General features: G+C 40.0%; 1 protein-coding gene across 5 annotated transcripts in view; it reads left to right on the top strand.

Annotated features, from left to right (window-relative positions):
* The window catches only part of NHSL1 (NHS like 1), a gene marked incomplete at its 5' end in the record, with an annotated part of 237,357 nt that overhangs the window by 176,577 nt on the left and 41,060 nt on the right, over positions 1–19,720 (top strand). For all 5 annotated transcript variants that reach the window (XM_082668732.1, XM_082668730.1, XM_082668733.1 and 2 more), the window contains one exon: positions 2,809–2,961. In XM_082668732.1, coding sequence (XP_082524858.1) covers positions 2,809–2,961 — 153 coding nt within the window. The remainder of the gene's footprint in view (positions 1–2,808; positions 2,962–19,720) is intronic.

The following is a 19,720-nucleotide window of genomic DNA, read 5'->3' as shown; positions in this document are numbered from 1 at the left end:
GTCTAGACTGATCAGTGATTGTAAAGTACACAGCTTTTGTGATGTGGCTTCATTGTATTCTTACCACTGGTTTAAATTTCTTTAATCCAGGCGCTTCTTCATTCTTTGGAAAGTATACTTTTTATAAATACATGGTTCTGTTTTTTACATAGTTGTTGGTTTATTTTATTTTACTTTAGTTTTTGGACCAGTGGATTTAAGCTGGATATATGTGCCATGGGCAGGAGCCACTGGTAAGAGAAACTTTGGAGAAAGCAAAAGAACAGCCCTTGGGGCTCATTTCTACAGCTTCCCTGGTTGAAGGCTGTCTTTGGATGGGCTGATTAAAGTCTGCCCTGGCAAGAGTGAGATACACCAGGGGAGAGACAACTGTTCTTTCTTAGGAGCCAGTTTGGTAGCTGTGTGGTGGGGCTGATGGTGTGATTACACAGACACTATTACTTGGATTTGATTTGTAATTGGCGAATAGGAAGAGTTTCAATTTTCAGTATTTTCCAACTATGAAGTATGGTAATTCAGTCTTTCAAATAAATAGACATTAGCGCAAAACATTGTAATTAACTGTGGCTACTCTTTGGGGGACATGTGGTGAGTCCCACCCTGTGCAAGATTCTCAGATACATAACTAAGAGCTAAATCGGGTCTCTGTGGATTTCGCAGATTAAGTTTGATAGTTCTATGCACCATGCAAAACATTTGTTCCACGGAGGTTATGTGAAATGCCAGGTGCCTAGTTTACATGCTGCTTTTAGCAAACATTAAAAGCAGAAAGCACACAGGACATTTCTGTTTTTATTTAACTTGATGTCTAGTTCTCAATGTTTATTTTCCCATTTAGCAATTTATGGAGAAAGTGGGATGGTTTTAAAAAATTTTGTCCAGTTTTATTGAGATATAATTGACATATAGCACTGTGTACGTTTAAGGTGTATAGCATGATTTGACTTGCATACATCATGAAATGATTTTCACAATATGTTTAGTGAACATTCATCATCTCATATAGATACAAAAGAAAAAGAAAAAAATTTTTTCTTTGTGATGAGAATTCTGAGGATATATTCTTAACAACTTTTATATAGAACACAGCAGTGTTACTTGTGTTCATCATGTTGCATATCACGTCCCTAGTATTAATTTATCTTACGACTGGAGAAGGTGGGATGATTTAGGAAATGAATTATTTAAAGCCCACCTTGTAGAATTCAGTAGCTGTAGAGAAGATGGTATATGGGGTGAGCGCTGACCATGGTATATGTGGTGGCTTGTGTTCCCAGGGGCACTGAGAAAGGCCAAGTTCCTCTTCAGCGATGGTTGAAAAGTCAGGAGCTACCTTCAAGTAATTGCACTGCTCTCGCCACAACCGTTCTTTACATGAGTTATTTCATAAGCTAAGACTTTACATATATTCGTTCATTTGATCTGTTTAATGGCTGTAATAGCTGTACTGTAAGGTACGTTGGGTTAACTTTAAACATGTTCAAATAGAAAGGTTCAATAGTTCATGCACACCTGTTGATTTTATTTTACGAGTCTACTTTATGGTCTCATTTCCAGGGACATGTTACGTTGTAGAAACAAGTATGCCCAGAGTGTCCTGTGTGGCATAGGTCAGAGGTAGGGGAAGACTCGCCCCTGACTCACAATTGTCGTATCTGCTGGTTTTACAGGAGTTAGACTAGTCACCCTCAGTAACTGCCTCAGCACAGGGTCCTTCTCAAACTTCTTCAGTCTCTACTACACCTGGCTTATGGCAGCAGTTATATAGAGAGTATTTAAAAAATTGTTGTTGAATATTTATGGTGCTGTCAGTTTCGTGTTGGTACCCCACTTAGATTGTGTTGTCAGGAAAAAATGAAATGGCGTAGACAAAGCGATCCCAGTCCCTAGAAGGATAAAGGAAAGTTGTCATAGAGATTTAGCCTACCTGTCATCTCCCCCTCTGGTGTCCTCAATCTCTTTTGTGTTGGAAAAATTCAATTGAATTGGATTATATTGGGAAAAGTCAATTGCATTGGAATTTCTCAAAACATTGGAATATAAAAGTATTCCATGAAAGCGAGAAATACAGAGAAAATTTTGTAGCACAAATGGATTTCTAATTAGATATGCTATTTAAATGTATTACCTTGAATGTTTATGATTAGTTTTGTAAAAATTCAATTGAGTTTATAACAGTGATGTTTTAAAAATAATGCGTTAGAGGGGAAAGAATTGGTCCCAACTTCTTAGTAGAAAATTTGTTTTCTGTCTTGACAATCTAACATTTACTAAAGCAATGACATAGTACAATTGACTATTATTTGTCATGGCGGAGTTCAGCAGGAGTTGGAGGTCTTCATTGACTTTGTTAATCGCTTTCTAACATTGGAGTAGAGGGAGGGCCTAAAAAGCTGGGAAGCAATTAACTGAACAAACACGAAACACAGTGGGAAGGACCCCTGGGATCTGAGATTGAATCTTTTTTTTTTTTTTTTGCGGTACGGGGGGCCTCTCACAGTTGTGGCCTGCTCCCGTTGCGGAGCACAGGCTCTGGACGCACAGGCTCAGCGGCCATGGCTCACGGGCCCAGCCGCTCTGCGGCATGTGGGATCTTCCCGCATTGGGGCACGAACCCGTGTCCCCTGCATCAGCAGGCCGACTCTCAACCACTGCGCCACCAGGGAAGCCCCCTGAGATTGAATCCTATTCAAAATTTGTACCATTTCTCCCTTGCTGGCCCTTACCTATGGATGTGTTAGGTACCAGGAACTCACCTTGATGTAACACATTTAATTTGACCTCTGAATGTGTTCTTTCTTTCTACAGCTGTTTCCAACCTAGATGAGGAGAGTCGATGGACAGTCCACTACACTGCTCCATGGCACCAGCAGGAGAATGTGTTCCTTCCCACCACAAGACCCCCCTGCGTAGAGGACCTGCACCGCCAAGCCAAGCTCAACCTCAAATCAGTATTGAGGGGTAAGATGGTGCCCTGCAAGCGTGCTGTTCTTGGATTATTGACTGTTAGAACTGAAAGCATAGATTTAGTTGCTATTTATAATGAACAGATAGTATGCTGTGTCTTTATAAAATATCATAAATACTCACAACCTAATACATGCCTAATATGTTCTGGTCTCTGAAAGCTGCCGGTTTACAGATATGCAAATCTGTCCTTAAAGAGCCTGCTCCATGTTAGAACCCTCGAGCACGTTTAAACCACTAGTACCAATTTAATCCAAATAAACACCTGCTGATGTGGGGAATTTTGCCACTGCCTTTTTAAGACTTGTAAGTATTAAAAGCAAATTGTTAAAGCTAGTACTTTGTAATGGTTTGTTCAGTTAGTTCAAGTTGGGTGGAAAGGGGACCTAAATATAGACTGTGAAGGAGTGCAGAGTGGTTTGATTTATCAGAACTTGGGCAGCACCCAACGGGGCTCCTTTAAGCCCAGGTGGGCAGAGTGCACTGTGGCCAGTAAGAAATCCAGGAAGAGTGTACACCTGTATCTAGTTTAAAATTCTCATTTTTACCTCAGCTTGTTGCTGATGTTAAGAAGAGTTTATGCATGGTACAAAGAAGGCATCGTAAGAGTGATAAAGGAGGGAGGACGTTCTTTAAAAGAGGAAGAAGTGACTTTTAAGATTCAGAGACTTGCTCTTAAAGCAACAAACCAACATTCTTATCCTACCAGACTCTGCTTCTACCAGTTTTCTCCTCTGTGCTGTTTGGGATCTAACTATACTAAAAAAGTACTTGTTGCTTATCTGAAATTTAATTTAATCAGGCATCCTATATTTTAATTAATTGTTTAAGACTTACATCTAAGAAATACTGTTATTGATTCAAGAAAAACCCAGCATGAGGACCCCTCTAATTTTTATGATAGTTTTTACTTGTGTATCAGTCATTTATTAAGTAATTCATATATTAATGTACTGTTACTATAACTGCTGTGGTTACTAGCTAACATTTATTAAACACTCAACTCTATACCAAGTATTGCTCTAAACCATTGCACATATTATCTCTTAATCCTCACAATAATCTACAAACCATTACTGTGCCAGTTTTACAGATGACAACATAGAGACACAAAGATTAGAAACTTGCCTAAGATCTCAAAGTTAGTGGCAAAACCAAGATTTAACCTTGGACAGTCTCAGGCTATAGAGCCCATATTCTTAACTGCTGCCTTTAACAACCTTTTGTTTGAAACCTATTATTCTGGCAGAAATGCAGAATACACAGACAGGGTCTCAGCTCTCGTGGAATTTATACTTATACCTAGAGTGCAAATCACAGTGTGAAAAATACTCGAGAGGTGCCAAAAATTGCTGTATTGTAATTAAAGAAAGCAGATAATCTCTGCTTAGAGAAGGAATAGCTGTCAGTAGACTCACAATAGATTTGGTATTCCGAGCAGAACTGTACAAACATTTTCGGTCATGGCCCTGTTTTTTCTTCCTTTAATCTTTTATAATGCTTCAGTTATCTCATATGTATCTTGCAGTCTTATGTATCTTGTATCTTACAGTCTTGGCATTGGACTCTCCAGCAATGAGGACATTATTGAGCTCCCTTTTTCATTTAGACTGAATACCCTGTATATTTAGTGACTAAACGCTTAAATGAGAAGAATCACGTTAGTTGGGCTCCTCCGTATGGCCTTGGAGTTGTACTTTGACCTTTGTTGACTTCATGAGGTGCCTAAATCCAGCCACAATTTCTTCTAGATCCCTTCAGTTCCTAGTGATTTGTCTTTAGTAAATTTTGACAAAGAGCTTCTCTACGTAGAGCTCACCTTCCTCCACCAAAGAATTACTAAGAAGATTAAATGGCAAGGTTCCCAGGACAAACCCCTGAGGGAGTGCCATTGTTAACATTTCTCTTGTTGCTCTGAAGACAGAACACTGCATGGTCTGGCTTGTAGAGAATGCTTTCTCAAAGGTATATGTGAGTTTGAATATTCAGGCCCAGTGGTTTTTTGATAACTCTCCAGGAAATTGTGCTTCACTACCTCTTTCATGTATTTTTCAAGTACCAGATCAGAGCTTCTCTTTTCTGCCCTTAGAACACTGAGCATCTGTATATAGATTTTTCTGATTTTATTTTCTTTTGGACTGTTCAACAGATACCTATGAAATATCATCACCACTGGTTTTGCCTACACTTAGATTTTATTTTGAAAAGGTAAATGCTTCAGCGATTGCTTAAATGCCCTAAAATCGTTCATCGAAGGGATTTACTATTAATAAAATGAATAAGTTTGGGAAATTCTTACAGCTCAACTTTTAAATCTGGATTTAAATGCACCTTAAGAGATTTCAGATAACTGATAACTTGAAGAATAGCGGTTGAGAGAGATGAAACGAGAAAGAACATCTGAGTTCTTTTGTTCTTCATTTATTTACTTTTAGTCACATGCACAGAACTTCACATACCACTTCCCCTACATCATGTTAGCAACTCGAAATAAACACGAGTGCAGAGTATTTATTGCCTCATTATCAGTGAAGATTAAAAAGAAAAAATCCAGTCCCTTACTATATGGCAGCTGTTAAAGTATGATGTTATATAAGATTATCAGTCTAAGTTAATATGACCTCAACAGCCTTTGCTTAAAAATACAGAAAGGTAGGTCACTATTCACAACGAGCATTCTAATATTTTGTTCCTCCTTTTAGTCTTACTTATGACTTTGTCCATTGTTTTAAGGAAGAAATACTATCGTTTACTGTTAAACAGGTTGGTGCTTTTTCTTAATCATTAAATCCTCATTGTCGGAGCTGTTCTGTCAGTTTTTGTGGGGCGCTCAGCTCCCCTCTTGAGGACCATAAAATACAGAGGGAAATGATACAGTGAATACTAACAAATGAATAACTAAGTGTTGTAAACATTTGCTTATGTTAAAGTAATGCACAGATGCTTACTGGTCAGTAGAGTGGTTGAGGAAGGCACTTTTTTTACGAAAAAGCTAAGCTTGAGTTAGTACATAAAGGTAGATAATAGACACTACTTAATACGTCTTTAAGAATCAGTTCTTTGCTATGCCAGGAGTTTTTAAATGAAGAGACAAAAGGTCGTGGGTCCCCAGCTTTGAAGAGCTGAGCTTGCTGTCTGGTGTCAAGACTGAAGTAAACAGACAGTAGTGTAATGGAGACGGGCGTGAGGTACGCTGGGCATATAGGGGAGAGCTCGGTCAGCCAGAACAGCACTGGGAGACCACCACTCTCCCATTCCCCCGCTGCGGAGGAGATGGGCTTTCCTGGTGCGTCACACAGCATGTGGAGTGCCTGCAGCAGGTGGTTTCCATTCCCGTCCAAATAAAGCAGAGATCTTTTATATTTGTTGTTGGGGGCTAGTCTCTGGAGAACTTGATAGAATTTAGTGACCATGCTCTTGGATCAAATGATTTGGTTTTGTTGATTTATTTAGTTACTAGAGATTTAGGTAATGACTTATTGCTAACAACAGTACAAACGTGTACCCATTTGTTTTTGTTTTTTTATTTTTGGCTGTGTTGGGGTGCTGCGCACGGGCTTTCTCTAGTTGTGGCGAGCGGGGGCTACTCTTCGTTGCAGTGCGCCGGCTTCTCATTGCAGTGGCTTCTCTTGTTGCAGAGCACGGGCTCTAGGTGCATGGGCTTCAGTAGTTGTGGCACACGGGCTCAGTAGTTGTGGCGCGCAGGTTCAGTAGTTGTGGCGCACAGGCTTAATTGCTCTGCGGCATGTGGGATCTCCCCGGACCAGGGATTGAACCCGTGTCCCCTGCAATGGCAGGCAGATTCCCACTACTGCACCACCAGGGAAGTCCATACCCATATTTTAAGAGTATTTTGATATTTGGGGAAAAAGGACATCTGGCTAGTAATGAATAGTGAATTTTACTGAATTTCCAGAATTCTTCCCTTTTAATTTCCATAGTTATTTGAACCCTTCATGAGCTTCATCAGAGTTAGTTGTGATGATCAGTAACCTTTATCTATCTAAATTTTTATCTAGGTAGTTTTTATATATATCGAAGGGGCCACAATTCAGTGGGAAAAGGGGAATTGAGGGATGAGGTGGGCTCGCCCAGACTCAATGAAAGTTTCAGATTTTATTTCTTCACAACCTGTAGGCCTCATTTGACAGTTTTAAGATTATTAAAGGCTGAAACAAACATGTTATTTTTCAGCCTTCATTCCCCCAAAAGGCCAACTTGGGAGAGAGAGATAAACATACTTTCTCATAGTATGTTTAACAGGCAGTTTGGTTACTGCATCTGTGTTAACTCCTGCCTGAATTAGTTCACAGAGCATCTGTTGTTGGTATCAGAAACCGTCTAGTCACAGCTCTCATTCCTGAAGAAATATATTTTAGCAGGTCAGCCTACTCTGTGGCTCTAGAATTAGGAGTGCAAGCACAGGGTGGAATGTTGGATCTGGCCTGTGTTAATTCAGAGTCAGAAGGTTATGTTTATTGTACCTGGAGAGATAAGAATTGGGGATTTACACTTTGAAGAAATGACTATTTGTACCAAGTGATTTAAAACAATTGTGTGTGTGTGTGTGTGTGTGTGTGTGTGTGTGTGTGTGTACAGACCAACCTGTTTAACATTAAAGAGTGGTATACCTTTCTTAAAATTATGGACAAGGTTTCCAAGTAGTCCCAGCCACGTTTCTCTGACAGTTCGTGACACACAGACTTTATCTAAGGGTCACTGCATCTACCTTTCATTGTCAAGAAACCACCTACTAGTTGCATTTTGACTTGGACAAGTAAGTCTGTTCTGGGAAGGGCTGTGGGGATCTCTGGATTTGATGAGGGGGCTTGGTGGTCTCATCTGTCTGCATTGGGCTGATGGGCCCCTGGGATATCCCAGGTGCCCTGTGGTTTTGGTTATAGAGTCTCCTCTTGGGGGTCCTGTGGCATTTTTTACAGAGCTTTCTGGAAGACACCTTTCTAGGCATGACCTGGGGGATGTTGGCTGAGAGCTCTCTCTCTTGCAATGATACATCTGCTCACCACCCAGACAGGCTCAGGACGAACATCTGCTTTGCCCACCTTGTGCTAATGACAATGAATTTTTCATCTTTTTCTTTTCTGTCACTTTTTAAAAATTATGACATAGAACACAGACAAATACATAAGACTTGCACAGTTTAACAAATAATTATAAAGCAAACATCTATGTAACTATTATTACTCTGGTCAAAAAATAGAATATGACCTGAACTCCAGAAACCTCCTGTTGTTCTTGCTTTCTAGCAGGAAAAGCCCAGGTTTCATGAAAAGTGCATGGGTCACATCTAGGTTCACATCCTGCCTCTTTTATGTACTAGGAATATATTATTTGAGTTTAATTTTGAGTGCATCTCTTTAACATTTTGAGCTTTTTTTTTTCATCTATAAAATAAGATCATAATATCTGTTTTCGTGGGAATAAAACCAACTTATTTATATAAAGTGTCTCAAAGTACCTGCGCCTCAATGTGGAAGCAGTGTTTGTAGAAAGAAGGGTGCCTTTTAAGTGCAGTGGAATACAGATAGAACTTTCAGCCCTCTTTCCCAAAAGGCTGTCATGATTTAGCTGACACTTCCTCTCCCAGCCATTATGCTCCTGGGATATACAGTGGGGAGGAGGAAGAGAGGAAGAGAACAAGGAGCTTCGTCAGATGACAGTGACAGCCGTCGACACTTGTTCATTTCATCCACATGAGCAAGATTCCTTTTCCCCGACTCCCCATCAACCTCTGAAAGACGCCCAGGATGCTAGAGCTAGAAGGGCCCTACCCGGTCCTCTGGTTAATAAATCCCCTTTCCATTTTGTAGATCAGGACCTATCAGAGTTAAGGGATTGATTGACAGCTGCTTTGCCGTTTATAAATGGCTCTGCCCAGAACTCCAAATCAGGTTTCTCAGCCCATGCTGGCCTGTTCTGATCTCAGATCCCAAGGGCCTATCTCTGACGCCTCTTCAGCTGCCCTCAACTTCCAGAAAGGTCACTGGGACAGGGCTTACACGGGGAATCCAAAGGCTCACGGCAGATTGGGTTTCTTCAGCCAGTTAATTTAGGAAATGCAAAATAGCCTAAGGTGGTGGCTTCCCTGTTGCTCATGAAAACTTCTCTTCACTCATTCCTGATTTCATTAAAAGTCAAATATGTTTAAGAGAAATAAAGAAAGGAGGCTTCATCGTGAGACATCACGTGTGACAAACATCTGTAACCATTGTTTCATCCTAATAGCATTTGGTGCGTATTTTTAGGGCAACGGTAGGTCATAAGTAACTCGATGGACTTAAAAAAAAAGAGTAATAAATAGGTTATAAAAGCGACAAAGGAAAGAAAGAGAAGGGAAGAGAAACATTAAGTATACCAATGATTTAGCACTTGTAGCCAGTTTACTCTTTGCCTACTCCTGTACTTACATTCTTCCTGAAGAATCCTTTGGTAAAATTGATGTGCAAAAGGAGATGGTTAAATGTCACTGGTTAAAGAAGGATTGTCTTTCATTTTTTTTTTTATAAGAAAGAAACATTACATTACACTCATTCATGGAGAATTTTAACTTATTTACTAGTTTAAACAAAAATAGGCATAGAATTGAGGGCAGGGCAGGGAGTGGTTTGTTATTCTGGAAAAGCCGCTGAACAGAAGTAGGATGTGTAATTGTCTCATCTTTCCTGAACCACAGAGGCATTGACATCTTGTTCTGTTGTCAGTAACTGTTCTGAAAAATGAGTTAGGAGACCAGAATTGTGATTCCAGTGCTGCCAGTAGCCCACGAGGCGTTGGAAAATCATATACCTTTTTTTAAAAAGTAAATTTATTTTACTTATTATTTATTTTTGACTGTGTTTGGTCTTCGTTGCTGCGCGCGGGGTTTCTCTAGTTGCGGCAAGCAGGGCTACTCTTCTCTAGTTGTGGTGCGCGGGCTTTTTATTGTGGTGGCTTCTCTTGTTGTGGAGCACGGGCTCTAGGCATGCAGGCTTCAGTAGTTGTGGCACGTGGGCTCACTAGTTGTGGCTCGTGGGCTCTAGAGCGCAGGCTCAGTAGCTGTGGCGCACAGGCTTAGTTGCTCTGCGGCATGTGGGATCTTCCCGGACCAGGGCTCAAACCCGTGTTCCCTGCATTGGCAGGCGGACTCTTAACCACCGTGTCACCAGGGAAGCCCCATATCCCATTTTTGTACTTGGCCTCCTCCTCTGGAAAACAATTTTCAATCTCCAAGTTCCCTTCTAAGCTCCAAAATTCTGATTGGCCTCTTTTAACTGTTTAAGAGTGATATGCAAAGTTTATTAACACAAAGATACAATTTACGGCTGAACACAAATACTGACAAATTGAATTGTCCACAAATCTAAGTTTGTGGTGACATAAAAGTTTCTAAGTGCACCCAGCAAGTGAGGCACTGGTCTGGATGTTGCAGCAGAGTCAGAGATAAATCGACATGGCTGCTTTCCTAGTTTACACCTCGTCAGAGAGAGAAGTGTGTGAATAACTCACAAGCTTGATAATGGTGGTATCACTGAGCCACACCCTTGTCCATGGGTGTTGTCTTTAAAACAGAAATCTAATCATGCCTCTCATTAATCATTTTTTACCAGCTTTCCACCATTGGCAGGATAAAACCGAACTCCCTTAGCATCTGAGAACCTTCATTACCCCTGTTTGTCCAGCCTCACCTGACAAATCACCCTTTCTCCCCATGCTTCTCTCCTCCTACACCCAAGATCTTTACCTTGTGCCCTTACACGTAAGGATAAAGTCCTTCTGTGGGAACCCTGGCTTGTCTTGCCCTCCCTTTCTCTCCACCCAACGTCTCAGTCCACTTCCTCTCTCTTCTAAACCACAACCTCTCACACCTGGCCAACTCCTGTTCCCCTTGTAAGGGTCATCTGGTTGATGCTCGGGTTCCCCCAAAGCTTTCCTGGACTCCTCCGGGTAGACCTGGGCATCCCTTACCCACTTTTCTACACATGCCCACAGAACCTTACACCCCTCCATTAAACTAGTAATTGTGTTCACGTGTTTATCCCCCCACCTGACAGCAAGACCTTTGGCAGCAGGACCTTTTCTTGTCATTTGTGTGACCCCAGTGCGTGGTACTGTAAATACTCTTGTATTTGTGGAGGTCCTGGAAAGGTCATCTCGAGCTCACGAGGAAGATCAGTCACAGAACAAGTGGTGAGAACACGAGAGTGAGGAGATTGGAGATGGAGAGAGTGCAGGGAGAGGAGTTGTGAAGGTTGAGCCTGGAAGGCTTTGATCTAGAGGGCTGGAAGGAGAAGTCAGCAAAAGAATAACTGGGGAAGAAGAGAGGAAATCAGGATGGGGCAGTGACCATGGTGCTCAGGGATGGGCAGAGTCGGAAGAGAGGCTACTGAATTGGTCAGTAGGCAGTCATTGGTGACCGTCAAAAGAGTGGTTTCAAGGGGGTCTGTGGATTTAAGAAGCCAGGTTTCACGAGATAATTATTTTAACAAGCAGAAAAATAATACAAGTAATATTTTTTAAGAAATAAATGATGTCAACAAGGCAAAGAGAAAAAGGACAGTATTTTGAGGTGGTGGCAGGCTAGAAGTAGTAGTATTATTTGTTTTAAAAACTAGAGCCAATTAAAACATGGTTGTAGACAAAAGAGCCCACAGGAGGAGAAAAGGTTGCAAATATAAAGAGAGAATGGGAGCATTCCCTGAGGAGACAGCAGGCAGTGAACGGGCGCAGGCAGAGGTCAGGTTTCGACTTCTAGTTCCCAGACAGGACTGGGGAAAGGGCATTTTGAGATGGAGCAAAAAAACACTGAATATGTTTATTAAGGGGTGTTGGAGTCTTGATAGAAAAATGGCCCCCACTATGTGGCTAGTTCCTTGGTGAGAAGGGTGACTTCATTTGGAGCTCTCTCGTTCAGTGCTTGTGAATTTAATTAGGTTGACTTTTCAAAGACAAATGGTAATGTTATTAAAGACTTTTTTTAATGTTTACTATTTCATTAGATTTCCTTTGGAATTTTTATCCTTAGGGAAAGTTGCCCAACCTGATGAAATAATGGATTGAATTCTCTATTGAGAAAAGAGAAGTGCAAAGACAAAAATAAAAAATTAACGGAATGGGATGATATACAAAGGTGGCGGTTTAACTTCTGTTGTTTGATTTGATGCCACACAAAATTTTTTATAATACTAACTTTCTGGGTATGATAACCCTGAAAGGGTAGTTAACCTGTGAGAGGGAAGTCAGATGCAAGAGCAAAGAAAAAGGAACAATCATTGCTTTTTCAGTGGGTAAAGAGACCTGTTGCCTTTTTTTAACGGTAAGCAACACACAAAAGATAGAATAGCAAAGACAGTCATTTAAATGATCCAGGTCTCAACAAAGCACTATCGATTGTTTAAACAAAAGGCTTTTTGTTTTGTTTTTGTGTCCATGGTCAGTCTGCTGTTTCAGCAATTCCATTTTAATTCCTGATAAAGTGAGTAACTTGAGTGGCTGCTATATTTCGCCCAGCGCAGCATAAAAATGCTACATTGAAGGTACTGTGGATAAGGTTGTTATCATTCCCTGAACAACTGAAGTCCCTGGTGTTCGTTTAGAATCTTTGCAGGCTATTTGATATTGAGTAACCTTGGTGATGCTCCACGACTGCCAGTGATAGGGCTTTTTCATTCTAAAGTGAAATGAGATCACCTCCAGTTTGGCTGTGCTCTGGTGGTGCTCAACTAGGGCTTGCAAACTCGCAGCACCTTCCCATTTATCATGGGCACCAGAAAGCTTTCACCTTCATTTAAATCTGATTTAGTTCTTCAAGTCTTAAATGACTATGGGTGTGTGAAGAGAAGAAATGTTAAAAACCAGTTTTCTGCCATGGCAAATAACATTTGAGGAATAATTCCTTCCATGGTTTGCAATGAAAAATAAAGCTAACAGTTTTATCCAGTGGTATAAGTTTTAATATTTAATTCCTGCGTTTTGGGAGGTTTTTATTCCACCCTAATAGAAATTAACCATAGAGGGAGAATATCGGTCAAAATGACCTTTTTTTGCCCTTCTGCATAAGTGAGATTGCCTGTGGTGTTTCATGTCAGTGAAGGAGATACTGGTCCCAGGGTATGGAGCGAAAAGACTCTTTTCAATGCCGTTTCAGTATATTAGCAGATTCATTTCCTGTGTGACTGTTGAGCTGATGACACCACATTTTCCCATCCTGACCCCTTTATCTCCCCAAACTCACTAAGGAGATTGAAATGAGAAGTCATTTGGAGTAGTGCCAAAATAAGTGTTAGGCATATGAATTCAGCAATCTGCTTGTCATTCCCCCCCTCCTTTGGCAAAACCCATCCATTTCAAAGGTGGCTTTTCTGACCATCTGTCTTCTACCTTACTCCTTCCCAAAACTTTTCTGGGAGCTTTCCTGTGACATCTGTTCTGTCTGACCAGAAATCTTTGGGGGAGTTGCACGTGATGGAATTAATGTTTTCATGCTGGATTTGGTCAGTGTCCCTGAAGTTGTACCAAGACCAAATTTTCTTGTATAGATAACCCAAATAGAGCACTGAGTATCATCTTCCCTACCTACTCTTCCCTCATCCTCTTATTTCCTGAACATATATGTGATTGGGACCCCTTCCCCCTTAAATTCTGTGTTGCTGCTGGCCCCAACCCATACCTGCCAGTTGTGCTTAATAAACACTGATGACATACATGGTTGGTGTACCAGATAGATAGGCAGATCCCATGCCTTGGGTAAATTAAGATGGAAAGTATGGCCAAAGATAAAATACACCTGGGTGAGGGATGGGGCCGGCCCTTCTGTCACGTAATCACAGTACCCTTTCAAGTACTGATGGTTCATTCAGTTAATGAACTCCCTGGCCAGCCACACTGAGTAAATCATGTCTGGCTTAGACACCTTTAGGAGGACATTGGCTTTTACTTTCAGGGCCTGGGAAGCCATTGGAGAGGTTTGAGCTCAGGAGTGACATAACCTGACTCATCATTTTTAAATGGTTAAATCTGGCTCTGTGTTAAAAGTTTGCAGTAAAGGGATCGGGGTGATGCAGGACACTGGGCGGAGATACCACTGTAATCAAGGGAGAGGCGGAAGCAGCCTGAATCAGGGAGCTTTGTTTAAAGCCGAGCTGATGCGGTACGTTAAAATAACAAGACCTCTTCAAGCGGTTTAAGGGAATCTTGACCTGTAAAGTACTTCTACAGGAGCAAAACTAAAGCTTTTTCTGAAAACAACAGTATTCCTTAGGAACTGAAAGTAAATACCAGATATAGCATTTCTCCTCCTCCTGCAGTGATCTGTTAAATTCTTTTGTCCTTTGTTTGCTGTTTTCCTCTCAAGTTATTCTGTTGGTGAGTGTGGATCATCTGTGACATAATAAAAGCAACAGATGAACTCTCTTTTCCCCTCGGGCCTTTTATCATTTCTCACCTGGAATATGTAGGAAATCTTAAACTATGAAAATTCCTTCTTCGGGAGCCTCTCCTCTAAGTGGAAGACTTTTCCTTTTATGTCACACCTACCCCAAATGGTTGAATGGATTTCACATCAAGCACCTTTAATATTGTTTCTCCTTCTCCGTGGCTACTTTACCTTCCTCTGAAACAGTTTTCTCCTCCTGTGGCTCCCAGACCAGCAGTAGGAACATCACCTGGGAACTTATTAGAAATGCACGTTCTCGGGCCCCACTCCAGACCCACTGAATCAGACACTCTGGGACCCACTGGTCAGCCAAGTGGTTAACAAGCCCCAGGGGATCCTGATGCACCTTAACTGGGAGAACCAGTGCTCCATAAATTGTCACGTGAACTTGTTTAATCAGTCAGCTAAATCGTAAACACCTTGAAAGTTGTACCCCTTCAGTTTCACTAGCTCATCGCAAGCTAGGGTTCGAACACACAGCTGTTGACTGTCAGAGTTTGAGCCCTTGACTGTCGCCATTCATCTCCCTGGCTGTTAGCAGAAGGTTACTTGAACAAACCCATTCATCTCCTTCCAGGACGCTTCCTTCTCCTTGACACGTGGGTGATTGTTGGCATATTTTCTGATTGGCCGTCTCTTTCTTACCTGCAGTTAAACAAAGTGTACTCTAACACCTGGAACATTTTGTCCCAGATGCACCATTAAGAGAGGAGATATTTCAGAACTTTTAGGGAGACTTGGGCTCCATCATTAAAGCCATATATTTTCTCCTTTTCTTTTTTATTTTATCGTACTTTGGATGCAAAGTATCTTTGACATGACGATTGATAAAGAAGTTGTCTTATGGACTCAGATATGCAGTTTTTGGAAGATAAATTTGGATATAATACTTCATATATAATAATATGCTTTTATATCATTGTAAGTATTGCTGTATAACTTCATATCAATTCAAACTCTTACTCTTAAGCGGAGAGGGCAGAAAGGGATGAATCATTAGTGTAATAGTAAACCAAAAAGGCATATTTATTTGGAATCTGTTATTTTAAATTGCTGTCAAATTATCTAGGACAATATCCATTGAAAATACCTATATTAAGTCCATGGTGTCTTTAGATTTAACATAGCTTTTCAACTCACTTGATATGCTGCAATTAACTGAATAACTTAAAAACATTTGACCATTTATAGTCTCTTAATTATGTTCTAATTTGTTGATTCTTAAAGACGATTTAAATAAATTGAAGTACAGCTGTTCTGAAGAAAAGAGTTTATGGAAAGTCCAAATGTAATTTTGGAAAATCCAATATACATGACTGGCAAGGCAGAATCTGAACTACAGTATCAGTATGATTTCTTTCTCTTGCTCAGGATTGCCAAACCCAATAAAGTAAGGTACTAGAAGGCAGATCCCTTCTATTTTAAAATACATTTTGGGTTGATTTTCATTAAGAAAATAAGTTCCCTAATGTTTACAGAGCATAATATTTGAGTGCAGTAAATTTTTCCTACATGCTTATTACTTGAAAGCTCGAACTAGAATCTTTAGCTATATAAGATCTGATACAGCTGTTGGACTGGGATTGATTATTGATTTTCTTCTAAATATATGTTTGTAGTCTTCTGTGTTCTCAGTTCTCTGGTACCGGGCAAAGATATGTAATAGAACTGGCGTTTGACCCTGTCATTGATAATCTGATGGATAAATAACTGGGATAGAAGTTTGGAAACCTGGATCTACCAGAAACTTAAAACACTTGTGTTTTATAATCCATAAGACAGGTGTAATATCTGCTTTCCTTCAATTCCCACAGAAATATTTTACACACAAATCAAAATGATGGCCAAGGGCTTTCAGTTTAGAAAATAACGCATTTATTAAGTGTCATCAGGAGTAATGGCTTTAAAAATCAGTGATCTGAAAAAAATAGTGTTTTAGACTGTGGTTCATCACAGAACATTCTCACTGAAGCAGTACATCATGACCACTATTTATAATTAACTTTGGAACTGGAGTCCTCCCAATTGTTAATGACCTTGAATTATAGGAGGAGGATTATGAAAGATTTAATCTGTTAAAAAGAAACCACATTTAGATTTTAAAGTATGGTACATCTAAATGCTGTTCTGTTGTAAAATACCAACATTGTGCTTTTGACCTGAATGTTTCAGCACTTTCCTAGCAGTTCATGCTTGTATACACCACCACTATACATATAACCTGAAAAATGACAAAATAATCTTTCTTAACTAGTCCTTTTGGCTTTTAATGCAGCAGTGCTTGTTTTCTTTTTTCTTAAGTATAATTAATTTACAATATTGTGTTAGTTTCAAGTGTATAGCAAAGTGATTCAGTTGTACGTGTGTGTGTGTGTGTGTGTGTGTGTGTGTGTGTGTATGCATGCTTTTTCAGATTCTTTTCCATTATAGGTTATTACAAGATAGTGAATATAGTTCCCTGTGCTATACAGTCGGTCCTTGTGGTTCACCTATTTTATATTTAGTGGTGTGTATATGTTAATCCCAAATTCCTAATTTATCTCTCTCCCCTACCCCTGCTATCTCCCCTGCTATCCCCTTTGGTAACAATAAGTTTGTTTTCTATGTCTGTGAGTCTATTTCTGTTTTGTTAGTACATTCATTTGTATCATTGTTTTTATATTCCATATGTAAGTGATATCATATTATATTTGTCTTTCTCTGACTGACTTACTTCACTTAGTATGATAATCTCTAGGTCCATCCATGTTGCTGCAAATGGTATTATTTCATCCTTTTTTATGGCTAAGTAATAGTCCATTATGTATATATACCACATCTTCTTTATCCATTCATCTGTCAATGGACATTTAGGTTGCTTCCATGTCTTGGCTATTGTAAATAGTGCTGCTATGAACACTGCGTCTATCTTTTTGAATTGGAGTTTTCTCCAGTTATATGCCCAGGGGTGGGATTGCTGGATCATATGGTAACTCTATTTTTAGTTTTTTAAGGACAGCAGTGCTGCTCATTTTAAATACTTCCTTTATCATTGCTTTCTCTTCTTACTCAGACAAGCTAACGTTCAGCAAACCTCACTTGTTTCCCTTTTAGCGTCCACTCATCTTACCACATCATTTCCTTAGGGAATAAACGACGAATCCCTTTTTCTTCCCACCTTGCATTCAATTTCTCTTTCTCCATCTCCTCCTTTTCCTTCTATCTTTCGTTTAAGTAAGTCAGAATTTAGTAACCATTTAAGTTAAAAACTTTGTTCTCTCAGAGTATACTTCAAAGTCTTTATAATAAATTCATGAAATTTTTCACTTATAATTGTCTCTTACGGAATTATAAATATGAAAACATTAATTATGACAAATTATACAAATCAATGGTAAAAATGCCAGTGTGCTTTTACTAGCATCACTAGGTGATTTACTTTTCCTCATACAGGTAACGTTCAGGCTCTTATTCTGGTTTAGTTGGAATTTATGTATTTGAGTACTGTCAGCTGAGTCATAGCATCTGGAGGAAGGTGGTAAATACAGGTGAGATCATGTCACTTCTCTGTTGGTAGTCTCCAGAGGCTACCCTCCGGCCTCGTGGTGACAGCCAGAGTCCTTACAGGAACCTCCAAGGCCCTATGTAACCTGCTCCCCCTTTACCTGTCTAACCATCTCCTATTGTCCTTCCTCTTCACCCAGCCCAGATCACTCTTCCCTCCAGCTCTTTCTTAGGGTGATGGAACCCACTTTCTTCACTCAGATGTCACCACTCAGGTAGCCCTGCTTCAATACCACTCCCTGTGCCCTTCCCTGCTTTAGTTTTCTCTTACCACTTAGGACCTTCTTACGTATTATGTAGTTGATTCTTTTTACTGTTTGTTGTCTGTGACCTCTTAGAGCATAAGCTCTATGAAGACAGGGGTTTCTGTTTGTTCTGTTCACTGTGGAATCTCCTGTGCCTGTAACAGCACTTGGCAGGTAGTAGATGATTCATAAACATTTATGACTTAACAGATAAACGTGGCATGGGGATGCTTTCCTCTGGACTGTACCTGAGGAACCGAGAAAAGAGAATTGTCTTAGGGGTTGATGACTTCTTCCAACTTCGATCCTGCCTTTTTGGCAGTAATTGCTCCTCTACCTCCTGACTCCTTTTCTTTGCTATTCTTTCGTTAAAAACACCACTTGAACCTGGCACAGCAGAGGATCTAAGGAAGTATGTGATATGGTTTATAATATTGAAGAGTTCAGGCTAGCATGGAACGTTGTAGTAACTAGGGAAAGCTTTGTGGAAAAGGGGATTTGAAGTAAACCTCAAAGGATTTTGATTGAGCTATCTTGAAGTAGCACAGTGACTTGGGTTCCCTGTAAGCGTGGCGGTTGCCACTGCCGGCCAGTAGACCCTAGATGCCATCGTCTATAAGAGGGTTTGGGAACTGATGATGGTAATATACATTATATATTAATATGTATAATTAATATAAATTGAAGAATTTATAAAATAACTTCCAGAAGGGATCAAAAGATTTTCTTTTTCTCCTTAAAATTCTGAGTCTGCTAATCTTTTCATTACCCATTTGAGATATGCAGTGTTTTCACCTACAGACCTGCTTTCCCTTTGAGGAGAAGTTAAGAGTCCATCTCTAATCTTAATTTTAGTAGACCTTAAATACCAACATCCTTTTAGATGAACATTTACTTATTTCATTTGTACTCATATTTTAGTTCTTGTTGTTATGGAAATGAAAGTATAGGGGAAAAACTATAATAAAACTAGTTTAACATCTTTTCTTTCTTGGAAAGAGTTTAAGGAAACTAAAACCCAAAAGTGAATGTACCGATTTGCTAGATAAAGGCTAATGTTATTTTATACATAATTAAGGGTGGTACAGAGAGATATGAAGGAGGGTAGTTTCTCGTCATAAGCAAGTTGATACTCTCAGGAAAGAGCACCAGCTTTGGGGCCAGAATACCTGGATTCTAATGTTGGCTCCACCAATTGGAGCCAAAATGTGGATAATTATTATCCCCATCTCTTAGGCTCATTGTGCAGAGTAAATGATTTACTGTATGTGAAGTGCTTAGAGCAATGGCTTGTTCATAGGCAGCCCTCAATCAAAGTCAGTATTATTAATATGCAGTAGTTAGTATGTCTGCTGAGGGTTGTTTTTACATCTCGCCTTTTCCTACTACAAAGGGTAACTTTTCTTGTGACCTTAGAGATTGGGCCTGAAGCTAACAGATGTTTCTTGCCCAGAGTTGCACAGCTCTTCAGTAGCCAAACGGGCATCTCCAGATGCCCAATTCCTGTCACAGTTTCTTTTCCATGATGCTCTAA

The sequence above is a fragment of the Grampus griseus genome, assembly GCF_964374135.1.
Source record: "Grampus griseus genome assembly, chromosome: 13".
Lineage (NCBI taxonomy): Eukaryota > Metazoa > Chordata > Mammalia > Artiodactyla > Delphinidae > Grampus > Grampus griseus.
The sequence above is the reverse complement of the archived record's forward strand: the minus strand, read 5'-3'. Positions and strand labels throughout refer to the sequence as shown.